Source organism: Podarcis muralis, chromosome 11, assembly GCF_964188315.1.
Source record: "Podarcis muralis chromosome 11, rPodMur119.hap1.1, whole genome shotgun sequence".
Taxonomy (NCBI): Eukaryota; Metazoa; Chordata; class Lepidosauria; order Squamata; family Lacertidae; genus Podarcis; species Podarcis muralis.
Genome location: NC_135665.1, coordinates 29874967 through 29896449, shown reverse-complemented (window position 1 = coordinate 29896449; position 21483 = coordinate 29874967). Strand labels below are relative to the sequence as shown.

Below are 21483 nucleotides of genomic sequence, written 5' to 3'. Positions count from 1 at the left end.
CTTCATGGCACTGCCTCGACTTTGCAAGCAAATGTATGTCATGTGACGTCTCTGTGTTGTGCTTCTTTACAAATGTTAAGACCACACACTCTGGGCTCTGCTATCACATTACGTTGTATTATGCTATGATTAAACAAATGTAAATTTTAACATCACATCACATCATATACATATGGCTGTTGTCAACTCAACAAGCCATCAAAAATACTTTATTGGACGAAGTTGTTTTGCTCAAATAAAAAAAAATGGTTTGCTGTCATTTATTATTTTTAAAGTTTGTAATAATTTATTGTTTTCAAATTGTGTCTGATAAAAGCTTTAATATGTTATAAATAGCTGTAAAGAAAATATAATTCCCCCTTGAGATAAGACATTCTTTATCTTTCATTTTACTTTTTCACAAAACACAGACTGGCACCAAGAAAAGACTAACAAAAATAATTTAACATCTATATAATGCACTCTAGGTTGGAAGCATTCAAGCAACAGAATTTGTATCAGAGGACTTTAAATATAGGTCTTATGTAATTTTAGTTACAATACGGGTTACTGATCTTAAATGAACAAAGCTAAACATAACCAGGTATTCAGAAAGGGTTACAATCATGTATTGGCCATCACTGATGTTAATTAAGGTGTGCAGTGGTAATTTTCACCTAATGAATAATTACTTGTTCTGCTGCTCCCTAAAGGAAGCAGCCAGTAATTATCACAATCTAAGCTAGATGCTAATGAGGGCTAGAAGCACCGTATTATGTACAAGGTGGCTTCCAGCTTCTGACAACCTAGTAGAGGGAGGAAGTTAGCATTGGTTTTCCAATTTCCCATTGTTCATCCCATCTTTACTTCAACTGTTACATTCTATTAGGTTATTATATCATTGAACTTTCTGTTCCCTACCAGGGTTTCCCAAAGTTGGGTCTCCAGCTGCTTTTGGACTACAGTTCCCGTTATCCATGACCACTGGTTCTGCTAGCTAGGGTTGATGGTGGTTGTAGTCCAAAAGAAGCTGGAGACCCAAGTTTGGGAAACCTTGATCTAAATGTTATTTGAGCTAGGGAACTTTATAGAAAACTCGCATCAAATCTGCCACTAGTTTTCAGTGTAAAGTTCATGGCATATGTTGAGGGGCAAATAGAAGGAGAAGAGGAAGGTTGAGAAGGAACTAATGAAGGGTGAAGCCCCTAACAGCCAATTTTTTACCTCATGCAGGGACTCATTGCTACTAGAGGGATGTTCTCAAAAGGCAAGTGAGCATGCCTCATGGTGACAACCAATGTAATTAGCACCAAGGAGGGGGGAAAAGATTAATACTCGCTGTAATCAAGACTGCATTTGTGCATGCTTTGAAGTTCAATGGGTGCGAACCAACATCATCATGCACAGCTGGTTGGCACTACAGTTTGATTTGAAATTATTATTACATAGGTAGCTGCCTCACTTCCTCAGCTCCTTGGTCCACCTGAGCTCATTGAGCCAGTTCATTGGTCAGTATTGTCTACAGCAGGCATAGGCAAACTCCGGTCCTCCAGATGTCTGGGACTACAATTCTCATCATCCCTGACCACTGGTCTGTTAGCCTGGTCTGCAGTGACTGACAACAACTCTCCAGAATTCCAGGCAGGACTTTTGCCCAGTCCTATCTGGAGGTGCTGTGGCTTGACGTTGGGACCTTCTCTGTGCAAGGAAGATGGTCTGCCAGTGAGCTATGGCCCTTCCCCATGACTGTATTGTATAGAGGAAAGAGAGTGGGGAGATGTTGATCGTCACTATTTATTCACCTAGCTATTCACCTTACATTAGTTTCATCTTAATGCGCTCGTTTACATTTTCTAAACTGTTGATTCAACAGTGTATTTTCTCCTTTGGGATGCATCTTCAACATAATAGATTATAGCCTTATTCTATACAAAAAATGTGCACGTGGGGAAAAGGTATCATTCCGCTTAACACCCTGCAATTTATACTTTCTTTTGAACCTTACCTGATGATTTAAAATTTCCCCTGGCAGTCACCATACCTGTAGCTAGATGCTGTGCGAGCGATGCTTTCTGCCACAGCCCTTTCCCACATTTTCTCTCCTGTCCTCTTGATTTCCTTTTCACTGCTCCTGCAGCCTCTGTGCCCGCATTTTGTTTCACTAGTTATTTCCTTGATGTCCTCTTTTTCTTTTTCTTTATTTCTTTCTTTCTTACCTCTTTCAGCCTTGACCATGGTTCAGGCTAAGGTGCCCCCCTACAGACACTGCCTCACCTAATAAAGCAGCCAAGCCAGTCTAGGTATCTTTCATTGAAATGTTTCTTCTCCATTCAATTTCCATTTGTTCTTAAAGGCCCTTGTGCCTCTCTTCCCCAGTTTTTCATTTCTGACAAAATAGCCTCTCTGCTAGATGTTGACAAATGTGTCATAAAGCAAGAAAATCACCACAATAATGCCAGATCTGGTTAGATTCAGCATTTGCTATTTATATTTAGTACTCTCTGGTTATATTAGGGCTTTCCCCCAGGAAGCCTGTCTCCTGAAATGTATGGACTTAGTTTTGATATTGGGGGGGCGGGGGGAGTAAAATTAGCACATTCAGAGCCTAATAGGGCTATAGAGTTTTAACACCAGCAAAAGGGCCTAACTGGACTCATTTGATTGTGATGCCCAGGTTTTGGCATGGTGCTATTCACATCTGCATTTCTTCCTGTGCCTTATTAAAGAAGACTGGTGCAGGTAGTATCCTATTTACATTTCCCAGGATCTATATAATCTGTGTAGATCCAAGCATGGTATAGGTGTCGTATAAGATTCTCCTAATAAGTGGATCAGGGCTAAGAGGTTCTGCATACAAAGTAGATAGTCAGCTGATTGTCAGTGCTTGGGCCCAGCTACATTTTTTACCTATAGAGGCAGGTGGGTGTGGCTTGTTCCAAATGGTCTTGGCAGGCATATTTAGGCATGTGGACCAGAGATGCCTCACTGCTGTTCTTGAACCACAGCGGTAGAAACTGATAGGCTGTATGGAATAATTTTTTTTGAAGGAGCGTTTTTACATGTGAATCTAAATTAGGGCAGGGGGGGGGGGTTGGGTCCACAGACAACCTTCAGTATTTGGGGTTGAAAGGAGTTGGCTGGATTTTGTGACAATACTGCCTTATTCTTTCTGAAAGGAAATCTTCTCTATGGGTTGAAGAACTCACTTAAATTAAGGAGACGTTAGATAATCCCTGGCTTTTGGCCAGGGCACAGCCTGACTCCCTCCTTCGGCAATCTTCGTGGAGCTCTGGCCCAATGGTTACCATTGGTTTGATTCAAATCAATTTTATAATGAATGATTTTAGAGTGTTGTGTTGTCTCGTACTGTTGTACTGTTTTATTGTTGTTAGCCGCCCTGAGCCCGGCTTCGGCTGGGGAGGGCGGGATATAAATAAAATTTATTATTATTATTACTAATATTTTTTGCTTGAAACAATATCCCTAACTGTGATTGGTAACATAATTTTTTGGACAGGACCTGCTGCATTCAATCTCTAGTGTTTTCTCAAGTTGGTGAATTTGTCTCATTCCCGAAGGAAGCTGCCTGTTCTCAGGATTACTGAAAGCTTTTCATAAAGGTGTGATTTCCTCACATCTAACAAGCAGCCCAATCTCTTTCTCCTAAAGAAGATTGTTGGCACGCAGAAAGCCATAAAAGTGATGATGATGCAGATTGCATAAGTGGGAGCCAGTCTGGAATGAGGAGTATTAAGAAGATGGGGTGGCTGTGAATGTTTCCAACCTAGTGCCTTATTCTATATATGTATATCTTAATCTTTTTCTTTCAGAATGTCAACCAAGGCTTGGAGTAGTCTGTCATCCCGATGCTTGTATGGTTTGCTAGTGTAAAAAAGGTCAACATAGTCACTATACAGAGACTCCTCTGAGTCTTTCAGCTGAGAGGCTTGGTTTAGTTTCTCAAGAGCTTGATAGTAATGTTCATAGGGAATATTTGAGTTTTCACTTAGCACCTTTTTTGGTACTTGATTCCCACCCATCTGGTCACGAAAGGCATTTTGCAGTAGCCGGAGCATTGCATCTGATGAGGCCACTTCCTGTAATTTATCTTTGCCAGTGGTACTTTCTGTCACCTTCCTTTTTCCACTCAGGTTCTCCAGTGTGGTGTGGTCCTGAAATATATATATATATATATGTATGAGTGTGCCAAATGTCAGGAGCCATTGAATATTAGCAAAAGGAAAAAGAACTCCACATGTTTAAAGCAAATGCTGAGCAGATTGGAAACCCCAAGTCAAAAGCTGAATGTTGCCTGTGGCGGTTGAACTCATACAACCAGCTGTTCATGGGCTGGGGGCCAGCACACTCAAGCTTTCCTCACGGCTATTATGTGCAAAGGGGCTATAAAACAGAATGCTCCATGCAGAGTGATGTGAGCAATCAAAGTTCATTTGTGTTCAGGTCTGGTGCCAGTGGTCAGCCAGGTCAGGCATTGTCTAAGAGCCTGAAAAGGGTCCCTCATTGCTCTGACCCAGCAATGCTTCCATTAATGGTGACCACCTGTCATCTAAATGTACCCAAAATGCAAGGTCTATGCTTCTATAAAATGTACAGAACCCATTCTATGGATCTATGGAATCTATATATTTCATATCTATATATTGCTGGGGCACTGCGTTTTGGCAGATGGCCACCATGGTTGGAAGCTGAGCTTCACTTCCATTCAAAAGAGGAACCACCAGGGACATCTAAAGGTCATCAGGTTGGCAAATGTTGCATTAAGCTATCATGACTAACAGTTGCTGTTGCATCCTTCATGAATTTATCTACTCCCTTTTAAAGCCATCTAAGCTACATAATAGCCATTGACACATATTTTTGCCTGCCAATTCTGTACAGTAATTAGATATACATAGACCCAACAACGGAGGAATTCCAGAAAGACAAAAACATTTTAAAAGGGGAAATCTCCTCCTGTTTGATTCTAATGCTATAAGGATGCTTCAAGAATGGAAGGTTATTACTTCTGATGATTAAGCTTCATGAGAACAATACCCTCCAGATAAGACTCGCACAGGACGGCAGACTCTCTAGAGAAATCCCAGTCCAAAGAGGTGTTAGACAAGGATGCTTATTAGCCCCATTTTTATTTAACATCTATGTTAACTCCCTGATCACATGTTGCCGTGAAATCGAAACCCACCCCCCCGTGTTCTCTAACGGCAGAAAAGTACCTGTTTTAATGTATGCGGATGACGCTGTTCTTCTCTCTCAAACCAAAGTGGGTCTGAAACGTGCCTTAGGAAAGTTTAGTGACCAATGTAACACTGAACTGTTGACAATTAATTTTGCCAAAACCAAAATTGTACATTTTAACCGCTCCTTCAGGAAAGATAATTGGAGCGTAAAGGGAAACGCCATTGAACGGACTAAGACCTTCCAATACTTAGGCATTACTTTCTCTTATAATGCCAAATTGTCAACACACCTGACCACATCAGCTATATCAGCAGAAAGAAGTGCAAATGCCATCCTTAGATTATTCAGAAGGAAAGGAGCTGGCTTCCTCCCGATGGCCCTAAAAGTTTTTCAGGCAAAATCTTTAGCCCAACTCCTGTATGGCTCTCAAATTAGCCCCTCTGCCAACCTTAAGACCCTTGAAACAGTACAATCAAAATTCTTAAGATCATTATTTGCTACCCCAAAGTGTACACCTAATGCAGTCCTAAGGCAAGAGGCAGGACTGCCCAGAGTGGAATTAAAAGTCTGGGAGCAAGCAATATCCCTCTGGCTGAAAATCCATTACAATCCTAAGGGACTGTTACCTTGCTTCCTGGCCGCAGTTCCCTATCCTCCTTGGCTTATGCAAATAACTAATAAGATCAAACAAATTGGCCTAAACCCTGAAAATCTTTTTATTGGAACTCTGAACAAGGCAAAAGCAATTATCATTCAGAGACTTTACGATGTCGAATTACAACAAGAAGACACCCTACTCCCGGAGGCGTATAGATGTTTAAAAGCTTGCCCTAATTTTGCAGCTGCCCCTTACTTAACTAACATCACTAACGAAGCTTATAGATGGGCTTTCTCTAGAGCCCGTTTTGAGACAATGCCTTCAGCAGTGCTGTACGGCAAATTCACGCGGGTACCAATGCATGCACGTCTCTGCCCCTGTATGTCTAATAAGGTAGAATCTGTCACACACATCCTTCTATTTTGCGAACTTTATAGTGAAGAACGAGTTCAACTTATTTTGCCGCTTTTATCAAAATTTATACCCTTACAACACTATTTGGAATCCTCTCCCGAATTCCTACGAAAATACCTTCTGGAAGATTCCTCAAGCTTAATATCATATGAGGTGGCCAAATTTTGCACTTTAGTAATCAGGAAGCGTAAATCGCTTCTGTTGAATGGCACACTGCGAAGTTCCCTTGTGTAATCCTTTTTTTTTCTGATGTTGTTGTTGATTTCTTTTTGTTTGATCTTGTGGTGTTTAGTGTTACTGGCCTTTGCCGCAATAAAACTTGAAACAAGCTTCAAGAATGGGTATGATGAGAATAGATTGATACCTCTACAAAATCCGTCATCTTTTCCGCACCTCTCCTGTCATTTTGGACAGTATTGTACGATGTGTAGATGCGAGGTTTCTTCATGTGCTCCGGTCGAGTTGAAGTGCCATGCAAAATCAGCTTCCAGTTCACAATTCTTCCTTCATTTTGCAATCGTCTAGACTGAGGGGGTCATAGCAGAATAATTAGTCTTTTACATTGTACAGGTGGGCGACAGAGGAGAATAAATTGGTGGTGGCAGTGACTCCAAGTGCAACACAAATGGTGTGTAGGCCGGCTGAATAATCATTTTAACCATTCTACACACTGTTTGTGTTACTCTTTGAAATCCATACATTGTCCTGTTGCATTTATTTCTCAGTACCCCAATTTCTTCAAAATAAATACATGCCTGCTCTTTAAAGCAATCTCATGTATCATTGCTTCTGTCACAATGTGCGAAAATAAAGCATTGATCTTTTATTAGAAACCCTGATGTCTTCTTATCTCAGTTGAACTCCTGGACGATAATTTCCAACCAAGCTAAAGTGATAGGTATTTGTGGCGCTGATTATATTTCCTCGCTTCTGGCAGGAAGGGGCTTACACCCCTCGTATCATTTCACTCATGCATTTGACTGCTTCAGTAGCTTCCCCTGCTTACCGTATCAACAACTTTTAAAGTCCATGTGCCTGTTGGATTCTCTCCCCAAGTGTGAACTGACATAAAATCCCAGTCTTTAAAGCCATTGGGTGACTTATCTCTTTGCCGTTCGGCTAGTAAGACTGTGGTGGTCCCTGTATTAGAGGAAAGGAATAAGAATCCCAGGATAAGGTCACACGAGGAAAACTGATGATGCTTAGCAGACAGTGATAAATACAGTGTCAGCTCTGGAGACACAGAACGACCTTGAGTTTCACAGTCTGTACCACTTAGGTTCACTGAGGAATAAAGGAACAGCTTGTTGTCTCTCAAGAGCTATAGTAATATGTGGATTTGGGAATACTGAGTTCCTGTAGCTCATAATGCACTGCCAAAATGATTCAGCACATTGAACAAATAAAATCAATGACTGAATACATTGTATACTTTCCTGGAAGTTTAGAAATTAGGCATTGAGATCAGTCACTTACAAAATCCACAACTTCTGACTGAGCAGCCCCCTGCACTACTTGCCAAGCTGCTCATAAAGTGGGATGTGAGGAGGGACCTCAGCTTGTTATGCAGAGATCCTTGGGTCAGAAAACATAAATAGGGATTCTCCAGTGATTGTTTAGAAACAAATGTTTGCCCAAGGACTTCCATGGATCCCTGCCATTATCTGCACCTTTCCACATCATTGCAAAACTCATCAAAACGAGTTAAACATTAGCTCCCTGCATGTGTTGAAAGAGATACTTGGGCCACACTACCAGCACCATCCCTGACATTGGAAGTCTTCTCCTGCTCCACTACCAAAACCCACACATTGGACATGGACATCTGAGCAGTGGAAGCCAGGTCTAAGCAGTATGCAAAGAAGTTTCCACAGAAGCTGTAGTCTTGATCACCCAGGGTCCCAGCTCCTGTGAAATCCTATGCAAGGAGAGTCAACATACACCGAATTCCATTGCTTAGATGTCCATGCCTAAGAGTAGGGCAGGTAGGCGCACAAACTCAAGGATGGGGATCGTAGCATGGCTCTGCTTCTCCTTCAATATATAGTTGTTGTGCAAGATTGTAGATTTTGCATATGTTGAATGGAACTAACAACATGTCCATTAATGTGTCGATATACTGCACAGGCAAAAGGAAAAAAGAAACTGCCATGAGCAGGGGAAATGACCCTTAAAGGCTTGAAAGTCTTGGCTTTGGCTTAGTTTTTCAGTAATTGGTTCAGATTTTATGATTGGGGAATAAGATTCAGAATATAGTATTAGTGGGAGTATGTGGGCTATGATCGGTGCCTTTGTCATTGGTTTCAATGAACATAATAACATGCCTTATACTAAGTCCATCTAGCTTAGTGTACTGGTGGGTAGCAGCTCTAAATTGATTGACAGCAGGTTCAGAAACAGGTTTCCTCCAGTCCTTCTTAGGGATGCTAGGAATGGAAAGGGGGGTCTTCTGCATACAGACCGTGTGCTCTATCATTGAGCTACAACCCTTCATATTTTCTCTTCTCTCAATTTGCTTTCTGCAACACATTTGTTTTAGAGTAGTCCTGGCTGATGACAATTGACATGCTCTGGAGCAAGCAACTTAGAGATTACGACCTAAAGGAGTAGATAAGGGAGGTGGCGTCCCTATTTTGCAAATTGACAGGTTTTGTGATCTCTCACGCTATTATTTTCTTTATGGATGAAGCACCAGAAAGCTCACTTCTAATTTTAATGAGAGCCTGAAGGGCCCTGAGGATTGGTCATGAGAAATAATAAGAATTTTTAAAAAATGCCTAGAAGCTATAAAATGGAAGATATAAAATAGGAGAGCTCTGTTGTAGATGGGTTCTGTTGCTAAGACAACAATGGCTGGTTGCAGATAGATTAAACTCCACATGCCCTCAATAAGGGAGAGTTATATTTCAATTTTAACACTGCTGGACCTCTCTACTTTACATTATTAGCCTTAGCAGGGATTTACACACACAATCTAACCAAGCCGGAGCCAAGGAAGTATCCTCGCATCTTAGTGAAAGTGGTGACGGACCTTTTCAGAGACTTTCTGCCACAAGAAGCAACATCTCGTTAGGTGCTACTCTTTGAGAATGCCACAATGGGGATGGTGCTACACCATGATGTGTAGCCTCATTCCCAGGGTACTTTGGGTTTTAAAAAGGAGATGGTTGCCTCCATTGGCTTCCTCCACCTTTTCTTCACTCCTTTTGCTTAATCCCCTTAAATCACTGCAAAAGTGTTCCATGTATACCTACTTTCAGCAAGGTGATGCTACCAAGAGCCCAGGTACAACACCTCTGCCTTTAGCCACTGTTTTTCCCTTGCCTAATTTGCCAGAGGGCACATGAATCATGGCCATCTCCAAGAAAACCATGGAGTAAATGAATTTTCCAGGAAGTGAGAGCTGGAGGCAGGTACACAGTATATAGATTGGGGAAGATATTTCGTTTCCTTTTTAATTTCCTTTGTGCTTTCATTTCTTTTTCCATTATTTTGGGTTTTCCCCTTGAAACATGTGCCAGGAGCATGGTGGTGGCTGGCTCACCCCTCCCCAAACCCATGAAAATCTCTGGATCAAATACCTGCTCAGTTCTGGTAGGTTTGTTAGAAAATATGCATGTTGACATGCAGTTGTGCTTGCTACTGGCAAACAATGCTTTGCCATCCAAAAGCGTCCTCATTGATACACGTTTTTAGTTTGGCATTTCAGGGTTTTTTGGTGTGCTGATACTAGCATCCCACTTCCCAAAGGGATGCTTAATCCTTGCAGCTCCCAAAACATTACAAAACAGCAAAAAGAAAAGAGAAACTGGTTGTGTCTAGGGTACAATTACTAGACAAAGCAGAACTAGGTAGTTTGTCTCCTGTACCTGATGGAGAAGTCAGGGTCACATGAAGATCACCTCTGCGGGAATATTCAATCGTTGCTTCAAATTGTACATGTTCCAGGGATTTAATGGCATTTTCTTGACCTTCACAAGCTGTTGTGGGAATTTCAATGGTAACTTCACCACTAGATCTTAATAACCTGGCAATGTTACAAGGAAATTATCAAGTTATTTCCCCCCCAATGTCAATTTATTCTCTTCATTTATTCAGTGAGGTTCTGTTGCCTTTTTACACTTGTGATATTAATAGTCTCAAGTTAAGATATGGACATTTTGCTTCGTTTACTGTTCCTGTAAAGCTCCTTTGAAATAAATTCTGGGCGAACGAGCAGGAATGTGTATAATGGTTTTTTCATCCCAGTGTATGGGGGACCCTTAGTATTTCACAGGTCCAGCATCAGCACTTGAACTGACAACCTAAGCCAGGGTCAAGGATCCACTGGTCCTTGATGCTTGCTCTGTACCAGGCAGATATGGGCTAAATTTCCCACAATGCCCAAGATTACAATGCTACATACACCTGTGAGAACCATGGGGAAGTTTTCAAAGCAGCCTAGTATTGGGGTGGCGGCGGCACAGAGCAGATATCTTTTTTGTCTTCTCTGGCAGCAGCAATCCAGGGCCAATCCATTGCCCTGAAAGACCTTTGACTGGATTGAACCTGGAACCATTTACATGCAAAGCCAGGTGCTCTGCTACCAATGAATAGTGGGCCCCTTTCCAAATCTTCGCCTTCTTCTTGTTCTAATGCACATGTGGGAAACAGTAGACCAGGAACACTGTTTTTTTTTAACTTAAGTGCGTTGCTGACTGGACCAGACCCTCTATGCTAGCTTTCCAGCAGGTGGATCATTGCTTCTTACATGGAGGGAGCAGGATGAGGTGGCAGGGAGGTAATCACAATGCAAATACACTGACAGAGCCAACTGGAAGCACCTGCAGTTGTGTTTGCACCACCCTGACCACCCTGCTACCTCTCTCCTGGTAAGCAACAGTGACTCACCTTCTAGGCTTTTCAAGTGTCTTTAATGGGATAAAATATTTCCGGTAGACACAGGCTATTAACTAACAATGGAATTCTTACCTTGGTTCAAAGCTGCTGTCCTTAACAATGCACTCTTTCTTTTCGGCTACTTCTTTCCAGGTTTTAGGGTCAGCCAAATCTACCAGTGCTTTGGCATTGAGCAATCCAAATCCAAATCTGCTGTTCACCATCAGTCCGGCTCCATTCTTCTTCCATCCCGGATTGTTGGCCAACGGATCGAATTCAGATGTCCAGACTACCAAATGTTGCATATCTCTCCAGGTTAGATTAGGACTATCACAAACAAAATTCTAGTCAATTTCTAAATATCTCACCCAATGGTATTTGGCCACAATCCACTGGAATTTTCTTCCACACACTTAGTACATTCTTTCCAGTGGGTGGGACTATGCTCATGAATTTTAGCATTCTTAGCAAAATATCCTGGGGCTTTCATGCTGTCCACTGTTCTTTACATAGTTCCATCAGTCAGCAGATCCCTACTAGGTTCCCCAGCCATGTTTTTGCAGGGACTTTTATAGAGAAAGAGATTATGTTGTGTTGGCTGGAATAGTAGGTTAGAAGATCAATGCTACTTCATTATATAACATTTGTTGAGTCGATTTACTATTGTGTCATAATACTATTCCCCATTATATATATCTGCAGCCTTCACTGTAAACATTTATGAAGGCAATTTTGGGGTTGAACAAGGAAGTTCATAATGATTTATGGATGAAAGCTTTGTCCTTTCTCTCTCATCCTTCTTTCATTCAGCCTCTGAGAAAGATCACCACCCTGAAACTTGCAGGACATCTAATTCCTAGGATCTAAATCAATAATTGTCAATGCCAGTGGCTTTTATATTTACCGTGGGTTGGATCCATATTTAGTCATGCCTGGAACCAAGGGGATGTAAGTTACAGAACAGTTCTAACCATGTCTACTCAGAAGTAAAGTCCTGTTTAATTCAGTGGGGTTTACTCACAGATAAGTGGGGTTAGGATTGCAGACTACCTGTATGTCCCATTGATCTACTCTAAACATGATTAAGTCTGGAGACGAGCCTATATGTTAAACAGTGTGAAGAACAGTGAGAGCTGATTAAAAGCAATCCAGCTAACTTTAAAGACCTGAACTGCTGGAGGGTTTTTACCATAATTTTCACAGTGATGATAACAAGAAAGAAAGAGACGGGTACTAAAAGAGAGTTTAAGAAGACTTACTTGGCCTCCAGTGCCAGAGCAAAGATCCCTGCAGCTAAAGGAGCAGAAGCAGATGTCCCAGTGTGTGTGGAAGTGCATTCATTATGAAGGTCAGCACTTATCTGAAGGAGATAAACATCATAAATTACAGAATTTGAGTTTACTGTCTCCAAGCACTAAAACACTATTGTCTATGGGTGGGATCCAGAATGAGTTATGCTTAGAACAAACCCAATAACCATGTCTGATTGTTGAGCCTGGATCTAGTTCCCATTTTTCTAGTGAGTCCAACCTGAGGGCACATTTGACTCTTTCTAATAAAATAATGTGGATGAGATTGGAAGACTCTTTTTTGCTGCATGCATTTTAATTCTAGTTTTTGTATCCAAAATTTTTTTGCACTGAAGGAAAATATGTCCAAGTCAAACAACTTGCCTTATTCTGAAATCTCAAGGAGCATACAAGTTAGCTTTCCATGTTTACAAATGAATCATAAAGCACATTGCTATGTTGGGCTTAGGAAATTTTAAAGAGCTTTCTGGCTTTAAAATCACAGAGTCTGAGACTGAACGCTGTTCTTCCCCTCAAACAGAAGCAGAACACGGTCATTCAGAAAATGAAGTGGATGATTTATTAGAAAATGAAGTTTCCCACTTAGATAAAGTACCTAACATGTCAGCAAGGAAAGGTACAATGTGTGGAAATGAAGAACTGATGACAGGGCATAGTATTTCTGACCAATCACACTTCAGTTATTTTAACCCCCATCTCTGCTTCGCAATCAGACCAGGGTCCCCCCCCCCTCCATGCTATAGGAGCAATATGATTGCTACTTCCATGTGGTTTTCTGATAGGGTTGTAGTCAGTTTGCATACTACCTCCTGTTTTAGACAAATGACAAGATTAAATCTATTAGTTGCTGCAAGATTAAATCTATCAGTTGGTCTATGAGCAGAGATGTTCCCTGCCATGAAAGGGACAGGAAACCCACAAATTTTCTATCCAAACACTGAAAGCAAATTCAATCTAATTCCCTGTCCAAGAAGCACAATTCAAAGTCTTGGTGCTGACCTTTAAAGCCCTAAACGGCCTCGGTCCTGTATACCTGAAGGAGAGTCTCCACCCCTATCGTTCACTGAGATCCAGCGCTGAGGGCCTTCTGGCGGTTCCCTCATTGCGAGAAGTGAGGTTACAGGGAACCAGACAGAAGGCCTTCTCAGTAGTGGCGCCTGCCCTGTGGAACACCCTCCCTTCAGATGTGAAGGAAATAAGCAGCTATTCTATCTTTAAAAGACATCTGAAGGCAGCCCTGTTTAGGGAAGTTTTTAATATTTAATGCTGTATTGTTTTTAACACTCAATTGGGAGCCGCCCAGAGTGGCTGGGGAAACTCAGCCAGATGGGTGGGGTATAAATAATAAATTATCATTATTGTTATTATTATTATTATATAAGTGATACAGAGGCAGTTTGGTCCTTCAGGGTGACAGATTTGAGAGAGCCTCCTCTCACCCACAAGTGGCATTCTTTTTTTCAGCAATCAACACCATGAAGACAAAACTATGGATCACTTTTTGCTCTTAAGTGAAAGGTTGTTTTGTCTTATCATTAGGGAAATGCAGTATCCTACATCCCACTACAGAAGGACTTGGCATATTAGAACATAAAACATGGATCAAGCGATTTCCTCCCCTCCCCTCAAAAATGAAAGCTTGTTAAATCTGGTAAAAACAACCTACAATTTTCTGGTCAGTATAATCCCCACTGCTGTATGCTGTGGCCATTGTTGAAGAGCACTTCTCTGCATACCAGGGAGAATGGCCTTGCTGAGAAGCACTGCTGATGGAGATCGTGTAGATGCTATCTGTGTAGCCATCGCAGTCACAGTTGTCTCCTTGGCGGCCGCCATTCCCAGAAGCCCAGACGAAAATAGAACCTTTCCCCTTTCGCCCCTATAGCAAACGAAAGGAACAGCATGGTTATCACAAGGGTAGAAGGTAAAGGGACCCCTGCCCATTAGGTCGAGTTGCGGACGACTCTGGGGTTGCGGCGCTCATCTCACATTACTGGCTGAGGGAGCAGGCGTACAGCTTCCGGGTCATGTGGCCAGCATGACTAAGCTGCTTCTGGTGAACCAGAGCAGCGCCCGGAAACGCCGTTTACCTTCCCGCCAGAGCAGTACCTATTTATCTATTGCACTTTTGATGTGCTTTCGAACTGCTAGGTTGGCAGGAGCAGGGACCGAGCAACGGGAGCTCACCCTGTCGCGGGGATTTGAACTGCTGACCTTCTGATCGGCAAGTCCTAGGCTGAGTGGTTTAACCCAAAGTGCCACCCGCGTCCCCCCAATGCTGTACGTTCCCGCAAAAAATCATTGTTGCAGCCATTTCGTAGGCTGAACTGAACACATCAGCAATAAGTGAGCTATATAAATCGATTGAGAAAAGGTTATCCCCCTTTTTTGGAATAATACAATATAACAATATATAACAATTTGCAATTGGTGCAAGAGTACAGCACTTCATTCACTGCATGGCTATAAGGTTGCAGCCATACAGAGTAGACAATACTAAGTAGATGAACATTCACTGAGGAGCTATAAGAACAGTCTGAAGTGGGAAGGGTCAGTCATGGAAGGTTGAAAATGAATGCAGTTTCTCTCTTGTAAATGAAAGGATAACTTGCTTAGGGAAACCCTCACATGTGGTCTAATGCAGTGCGGTGGATTGGAGACACAGGGGTTTTCAAAGGCTTGACCTCTTAAGGCTAAGGGGAATGAGACAGGAGGAATATGCGGTGAAAACTTCACATTGGGGGACAAAGTGGTTTTTAGTGATGGAGAGGTATGAGGGGTGCTTGGTTGAATAGCATGGCTGTGTGGCTGATGAATGGCTAAGGCTCCATACTAAAGAATGTGGTTTGCACGTAGAAGGCTCCGGTTTCAGTTCCTGAAATCTCTAGTTAAAAAATCAAATAGAAGGTGATGAGGAAGCTCTCTGCTTGAGACTCTGGAGAGTCGCAGCTGTTCAGATAAGACAATACTGAGTATATGAACATTTCTTTTTTTTAAAAAGAAACATTCAGAATTATCCTTAGATATGTAGAACAACAACTTCTAAAGCTTTAGCAGTATCTAACACCACTTTTTACAATAGGGGTGGTGGTAGCAATTGCATCTGAATTTCTCGTGATTTGCTCAACTGAACAATATACAGTCAATATACACAGAAAAACAAAACGTAACCAACAGAAATAATTGCTCTGAGGGAACACCACTGATTCCAGGTATATATTTTTAAAACAACACTTAAATAGATGCTAAGAATTCATTTCATTTCCATGAATTTCACGTATAATATTGCTGATTTATTACCCATGTGACTAGTGTATGATTCACACAAGTGCATTGGCATTTCAAGTGTTCTATGTTTGGCGTGTACTTTCATGGCAGCGGAACAGCAAAATATATAATCTGTGCCTTCCTGTTGTTTCAAAATCCATGACTCTCCATTAGTTAAAGTCAGGGACCAATCGCCCCCGTTGCCTTTTGAGTCTTGGGTGATGAGTGAGAGGCAGCTATAAAAATGCAAACACTCAGAGCTAGAGCAGCATGAAAAAATATATTGGCTAGATCTTGTAGTAGCTTGCTGGTGACCTTTCAGCAGATAGTTTATGTTGAGTCTTTTTTTTTTTTTTTAAGGAATTAATGAACTTACTATAAAGAACAGTGTGGTCCACTGTTAATCTGCTTGGGTGAATTTCCAAAGAGGACAAAGAGTAGTAAGAAAGAAATGATTGCTGGTAATGTTTGTAAGGAATGCATTTGATTAACTGGAGTTGGGGAGGGCAACTTCAGGTCCAGGGGCAAATTTGGCCCTCCAGGACTCTTTATCTGACCCATAGGATTCTCCCCCAAACACATCCCTCCCCAGACCTGCTCCATGCTCTTCCCGACTGCCTTTGCTACGCAAGAATTTGTCATTGCTTGCCTGGATGAAAAAGTGTATGTGTCAAAAGTATCTGTCAAAAGTCAGAAACCTTTGATTTTCCATGGGTGGGATAAATGGATGTGGCTAACTTATGTTCATTAATTTCAGTGGGTTTACTCTACATATAACTTAGATAGATATAACTAAAAGCTCACAATCTGTTCCACTACCCACTGTTGCCTTTGGACCCAGCCACCACTTGAATGGGGGTCCCAGAAGGTTGTCCATGAAGAAATGGGGCCCTCAGGCTGAAAAAGGCTCCTCATGCCTGAGTCAGAGCAACAAGCAAACATGTGACGAATAAAATGCAACATTGTGTTGGGTCTCCAGCTACAAAGATGAATCCAAGAGCACCCCTAGACTATGTACCTGCTCTTTCAGGGGGAATTCAACCCCACCCAAAGCAGGCCATTGATCAGTTATCCTGACTCAGGAGCCACCTAGTCACAATGCCTCCATCTTGCCAGGATTCAGAATCAGTTTTCTTACCCTCATATAGGCCACAACAGAGGCCATGCAGTAGTCCAGGGCTGACATGGCACAATTACTTAAGAAGGATAAGGCAGGGAGGAAAACTTCTCCTTATCCACTTTTTCACCTTCTAAGCAAAAGCAAAAACAAAAAAACCCCACCAATTCAAAAGGGAGTAGGTCCAACTTCTTGGTCACTTTGGTTGCCTGTTTTGGAACATTTCCCAGTACTAAAGATAACCTTCTTGAGGTGAGAACTATGAAAAATATAAGTAAAGCACTAGAAAGGCTGCTGGTCTTCTAAATTGCCTTGCAGCCGAGTTGCTTTCTGTACATTTGTTGATGGATCGCTTTCATAACTATGTCTATGCAAGTTGTTACTGCCAGCTAAAATGGGGCTCCCTGTTGTGCGATCTATGTGGGCCAACAGGCAAACTACAAAAATGGAGCAATATATTAAAAACAAATACAATTAACTTCCAATGGATTTATACGCAGGCCCTTATTCAAACTCAGGCCTTTTAGTTTTTCAGCTGGAAGTCGCTGGAACTCAGTTCCGACATCTCTCAGGTGGGCACCATTGCCATTATAAGAGAACAAGGGAGGCTTTTGTGGTGAGTTCCAGCACCTCTTTTTCTAGAAAAATAGCACTGTTCAGATCTAATCCCAGACAGCTGATTTATTGCAAGTGCTACTAGGACGTGGCTGAGTATTCATTGACATCAAAAGATGCATCTTATTGGTTCAACTGGGCCCAGATGGGCACCATTATGTGGGTACAATGCATAGGTGTCAAATCTATGGGGCTGAGGTCAGCTGGGGATGGGGCTGAGGCCTCCCAATCTTGAGGGGCCAGGCCCTGCCAGGCCTCCCTACAGCAGCGGAGGACCTTGGCAGGCCTCCCCAAAATGGTGGAGGGGCCCCCTGGACCTACCCTCGGTGGCAAAGGGCCTCATCGGACCTCATGGCCTCCTCCCAATGCACATGATGTTACGTGTGTGTTACACGTGTGACGTCACGTGCACATGATGAACCCCCGCCCATGTCATGTGGAACTCAGCACCTTTGGTACATTGCAAACCGATCTTCCTTCCTGGATCAGCAAACAGAAGAAGAAGAAAAGGAGTTTGGATTTGATATCCCGCTTTATCACTACCCGAAGGATTCTCAAAGCGGCTAACATTCTCCTTTCCCTTCCTCCCCCACAACAAACACTCTGTGAGGTGAGTGGGGCTGAGAGACTTTCAGAGAAGCGTGACTAGCCCAAGGTCACCCAGCAGCTGCATGTGGAGGAGCGGAGATGCGAACCCGGTTCCCCAGATTACGAGTCTACCGCTCTTAACCACTACACCAGCATTGTTACCTACAGAATCTACAGCATTTTCCTTCATTACATATACAGGCCAACAAGATAATGACCAATCCCCTCCAACAGCATACAAATTGATATTGTTAATTGGACTCAGCAACACACACACACCCAACACACACACAAACAAAACACACTGCAACCAATCATGCCCTGGGCCTTCTGATCTCCCAGCGCTGGCGTGGTACAGGTGTATTTCATAGGTAGGCATGAATAAAAAGATGCCAATAAAGGCCTGCATGATCTTTAGCTAGACTAAAGAGCTAGCATGACAGAATTTCTCCCCCCTCAACGTGCATTCTCACCATCTTAATTATAATTGGATTGAGTTACTCCATGGGCTTACAAAATAATGCATAAAATCTGGGCATGTTAAAGAGAGACAAATGCAATATTCATGAAGCAGAAAGTTCCCATCAATATTTTATAGCACCTCTTTGCACACACAAGACCCCCATTAGTATTGGAAGCAAAACAGGCAGCCAAGGAAACGAGCTGAAAGATAACGTGGGCTGCTGCTATCTAGATCTTGAGCTGAGCCCTAGAGTCTAAAAGCATATCCCCCCAAGTGCCCTGATTTTCCAGGGACATCCTGGCTTCTGATTTGATCCTGGCATGTCCCTATTTTCCTCACCACTGCTGCCACTGCTTGGGGAGGAAGATGAGCTGGTGTTTGTCCCGAGTGGCAGCAGCGGCAGAGGCTGTGGCGGCTGCAGCAGTGGCTCTGAGGGAGCATCCTGTTGCCTCTCTATGGCCTCTCCATGGCCTCTGCCACTGGCCTCCTTCCTTGGGCAGCTCATAGCAGGTGCTGGAGAGCAAGCCAGGATGAGGCTGCTACCACTAAGGTCCAGCCCCACATGCCGCCGTGGCTCTGAGGGGCAGGCAGAGGGCAGGAAGAAAGAAGAAGCGGAGCAAAGTGCAAGGAGTCTTGATTTATTTTTTACAAAATGTTTTGTGTGTCTAATCTTGTGCCTCTCTAAAATTTATTTATTGGTGTGTGTTTTTCTTTTTGTAAATCTACGAAAGAAAATGATAAAATAGAATTGGGATTAAGAGGTTTTCTCAAGATGGTGGAGGGCATGTGTGTTGTGTCCCATTGGTTTAGCGGTGGTGACACTCACCCTTTTTCAGATAGGAAATGCTGGGGGGCTGGGTGGACAAAAAAATAGGGAGTTGAGGTGGGTCAGTTGGGGGCGGGGAGGGTGAGAAATGTCCCTATTTTCATCTGAGGAAAGTTGGAGGATATGTAAAAGCATTCAGCCACTCTTGTTCAACTTCCAGTTTTTCTAAAACAGCATTTCTAAAACAGCAGAATTAGGGAACAAGTCACATAAATACTGCTCCTTGGAACGAAGCAAGTTCCCAGGCCCTGTACCCTGGCATGTATGAACTGCTTAAAAATACTGCCACTTTCTCGGTTAAGAGGCCTCACCTTTTTGATGCCGTATTCAAAAGCCTTCTGTGCCAGCCGGCCAGGTCCCTCCACAGTTTTCCCATCATCATTTGGGCCCCAGCTGGCACTATAAATATCCACGTGATCTGGGCTGAAACCGATTGAACTTGCTTCTATGGCGTCTGTGACTATTCCGTCCAGCATTCTTATGCCTTAATGTGAGAAAGCAGAGAGACAGACAGAGACAGAGACAAACTAGTGGTTATTTCATGCTTTCTCAACATTAGTATTATGAAACATTTCTTATCTCTATAGAAGAGAAATATATTATTAGCCAATATAAGCTGCCAGGGCTTAAAAATACAATTGACACGGGCTAATGGGAGTTGTGGTCCAAAACTTCCAGGGGGCACCAGGTTGCGGAAGACTGATCCAGGACTTTATTTGACGCAGGAGATTCAATTCCATACTCTCCAACATTTCTTCACTGAAAATAGGGACACCATTTCTCACAGCAGCCTCACATTCTGATGACTGGGCCAGTTCTGTCTTGAGAGGCAGTTGCTTCATTTAGGATGTTAGAAAGGTGTGAAGCAGGTTGAGGAAGTCAGACTGGAATGTAGCATGATTGATAGCTTGCAAGGCAGGAGAGGAGAAGGCTGTTAACTCAGAGGAATTCAAATGTGACAGCAGTCAGCACAGTTGTCTGCTCCACTTACAGCTGTCCCATTTTCATTTTTTATATATATGTGTAAAAAGAGCAATGTTTCTGCCCCCTTTAGTACTGCTTCAGAATCCTCTGTTAATCGAGATTTCTAAAATTCGGGTGGGTGGGTAAAAAGGGGGCTGTACAAACATTAGCATACAATTTGAGTATAAGACAAGCAAATGACCTGGACACCACCAAGGTAATTGGGAAATTTGATTGATGACACTGTGAGAAAAGCTGTGTAGAAAAAAAATAAATCTTTCACTTTGCAGGCTACATTACTCTTGACAAGGCATTTGAACCACATGCCTGTCATTCTCAGATTTAAAAAGCAAAACGTAAACAAGCGCCTATCTATTTCCATATTACTCTTTCACTCAGACATAAACAAATGACACTTAGGAGTTTTGGAAAACATACCTAGATTTGTTTGTTTTTTGCATTTTTATATTTATTTAACATGACTAGACTGACTACTATTTTTCCTATCTTTTGAACATCCACAACGGGGTTTTTTTAAAAATAGTATTTCCACCATTTCCCCCATTAGTAAGCCACTTTCAGAATCATTAGACAAGCATTTTTCATTAGAAAACCTATTATTTTCCATTAGAGGGGGGGGGGGGTGAGATCTTTTTCTTTCAAGTTGCGCCTGGTACTGGGAGTCCTAACTGTGACCTTTCCTCTTTGGTATAGGAGCTGATGCAGAGAAGCATTTACATGGCCCATTCCACATTTGTGAAAGTGCATTGTATAGCCTCACAACTGAATTTTAGCCCATTTTAAAGGGAGATAGGAAGAAGCCCATATTAGCAGCCTAATTCCTCCAAAGGTGCACAGGCATAAAACATGAGGGTTAAGTGAATATATTATTTTCTGTTAAAATAAAATAGAGCAATGACCCTGGGGAGAGGTTATAAGTCTTCTATAGGTAAAAGTAAAGGGACCCCTGACCATTAGGTCCAGTCGTGGCCGACTCTGGGGTTGTGGCGCTCATCTCACTTTATTGGCCGAGGGAGCCAGCGTACAGCTTCCGGGTCATGTGGCCAGCATGACTAAGCCGCTTCTGGCGAACCAGAGCAGCGCACGTAAACACCGTTTACCTTCCCGCTGGAGTGGTACCTATTTATCTACTTGCACTTTGACGTGCTTTCAAACTACTAGGTTGGCAGGAGCAGGGACCGAGCAATGGGAGCTCACCCCGTCGCGGGGATTCAAACCGCCGACCTTCTGATCGGCAAGTCCTAG

At 42.6% G+C, this 21483-nt stretch overlaps 1 protein-coding gene across 1 annotated transcript in view; it reads right to left on the bottom strand.

Moving 5' to 3' along the window:
* Positions 1-259: 259 nt before the first annotated feature.
* The window catches only part of PCSK1 (proprotein convertase subtilisin/kexin type 1), a 35854-nt gene continuing 14630 nt past the window's right edge, over positions 260-21483 (bottom strand). Inside the window, exons 7-14 of the mRNA XM_028749097.2 lie at positions 19566-19738; positions 14045-14257; positions 12328-12428; positions 11162-11395; positions 10060-10217; positions 7197-7330; positions 6555-6716; positions 260-4151 (exon numbers count right to left, since the gene is read on the bottom strand). Of these exons, the coding sequence (XP_028604930.2) occupies positions 3792-4151; positions 6555-6716; positions 7197-7330; positions 10060-10217; positions 11162-11395; positions 12328-12428; positions 14045-14257; positions 19566-19738 (1535 nt within the window). The 3' untranslated portion in view covers positions 260-3791. The remainder of the gene's footprint in view (positions 4152-6554; positions 6717-7196; positions 7331-10059; positions 10218-11161; positions 11396-12327; positions 12429-14044; positions 14258-19565; positions 19739-21483) is intronic.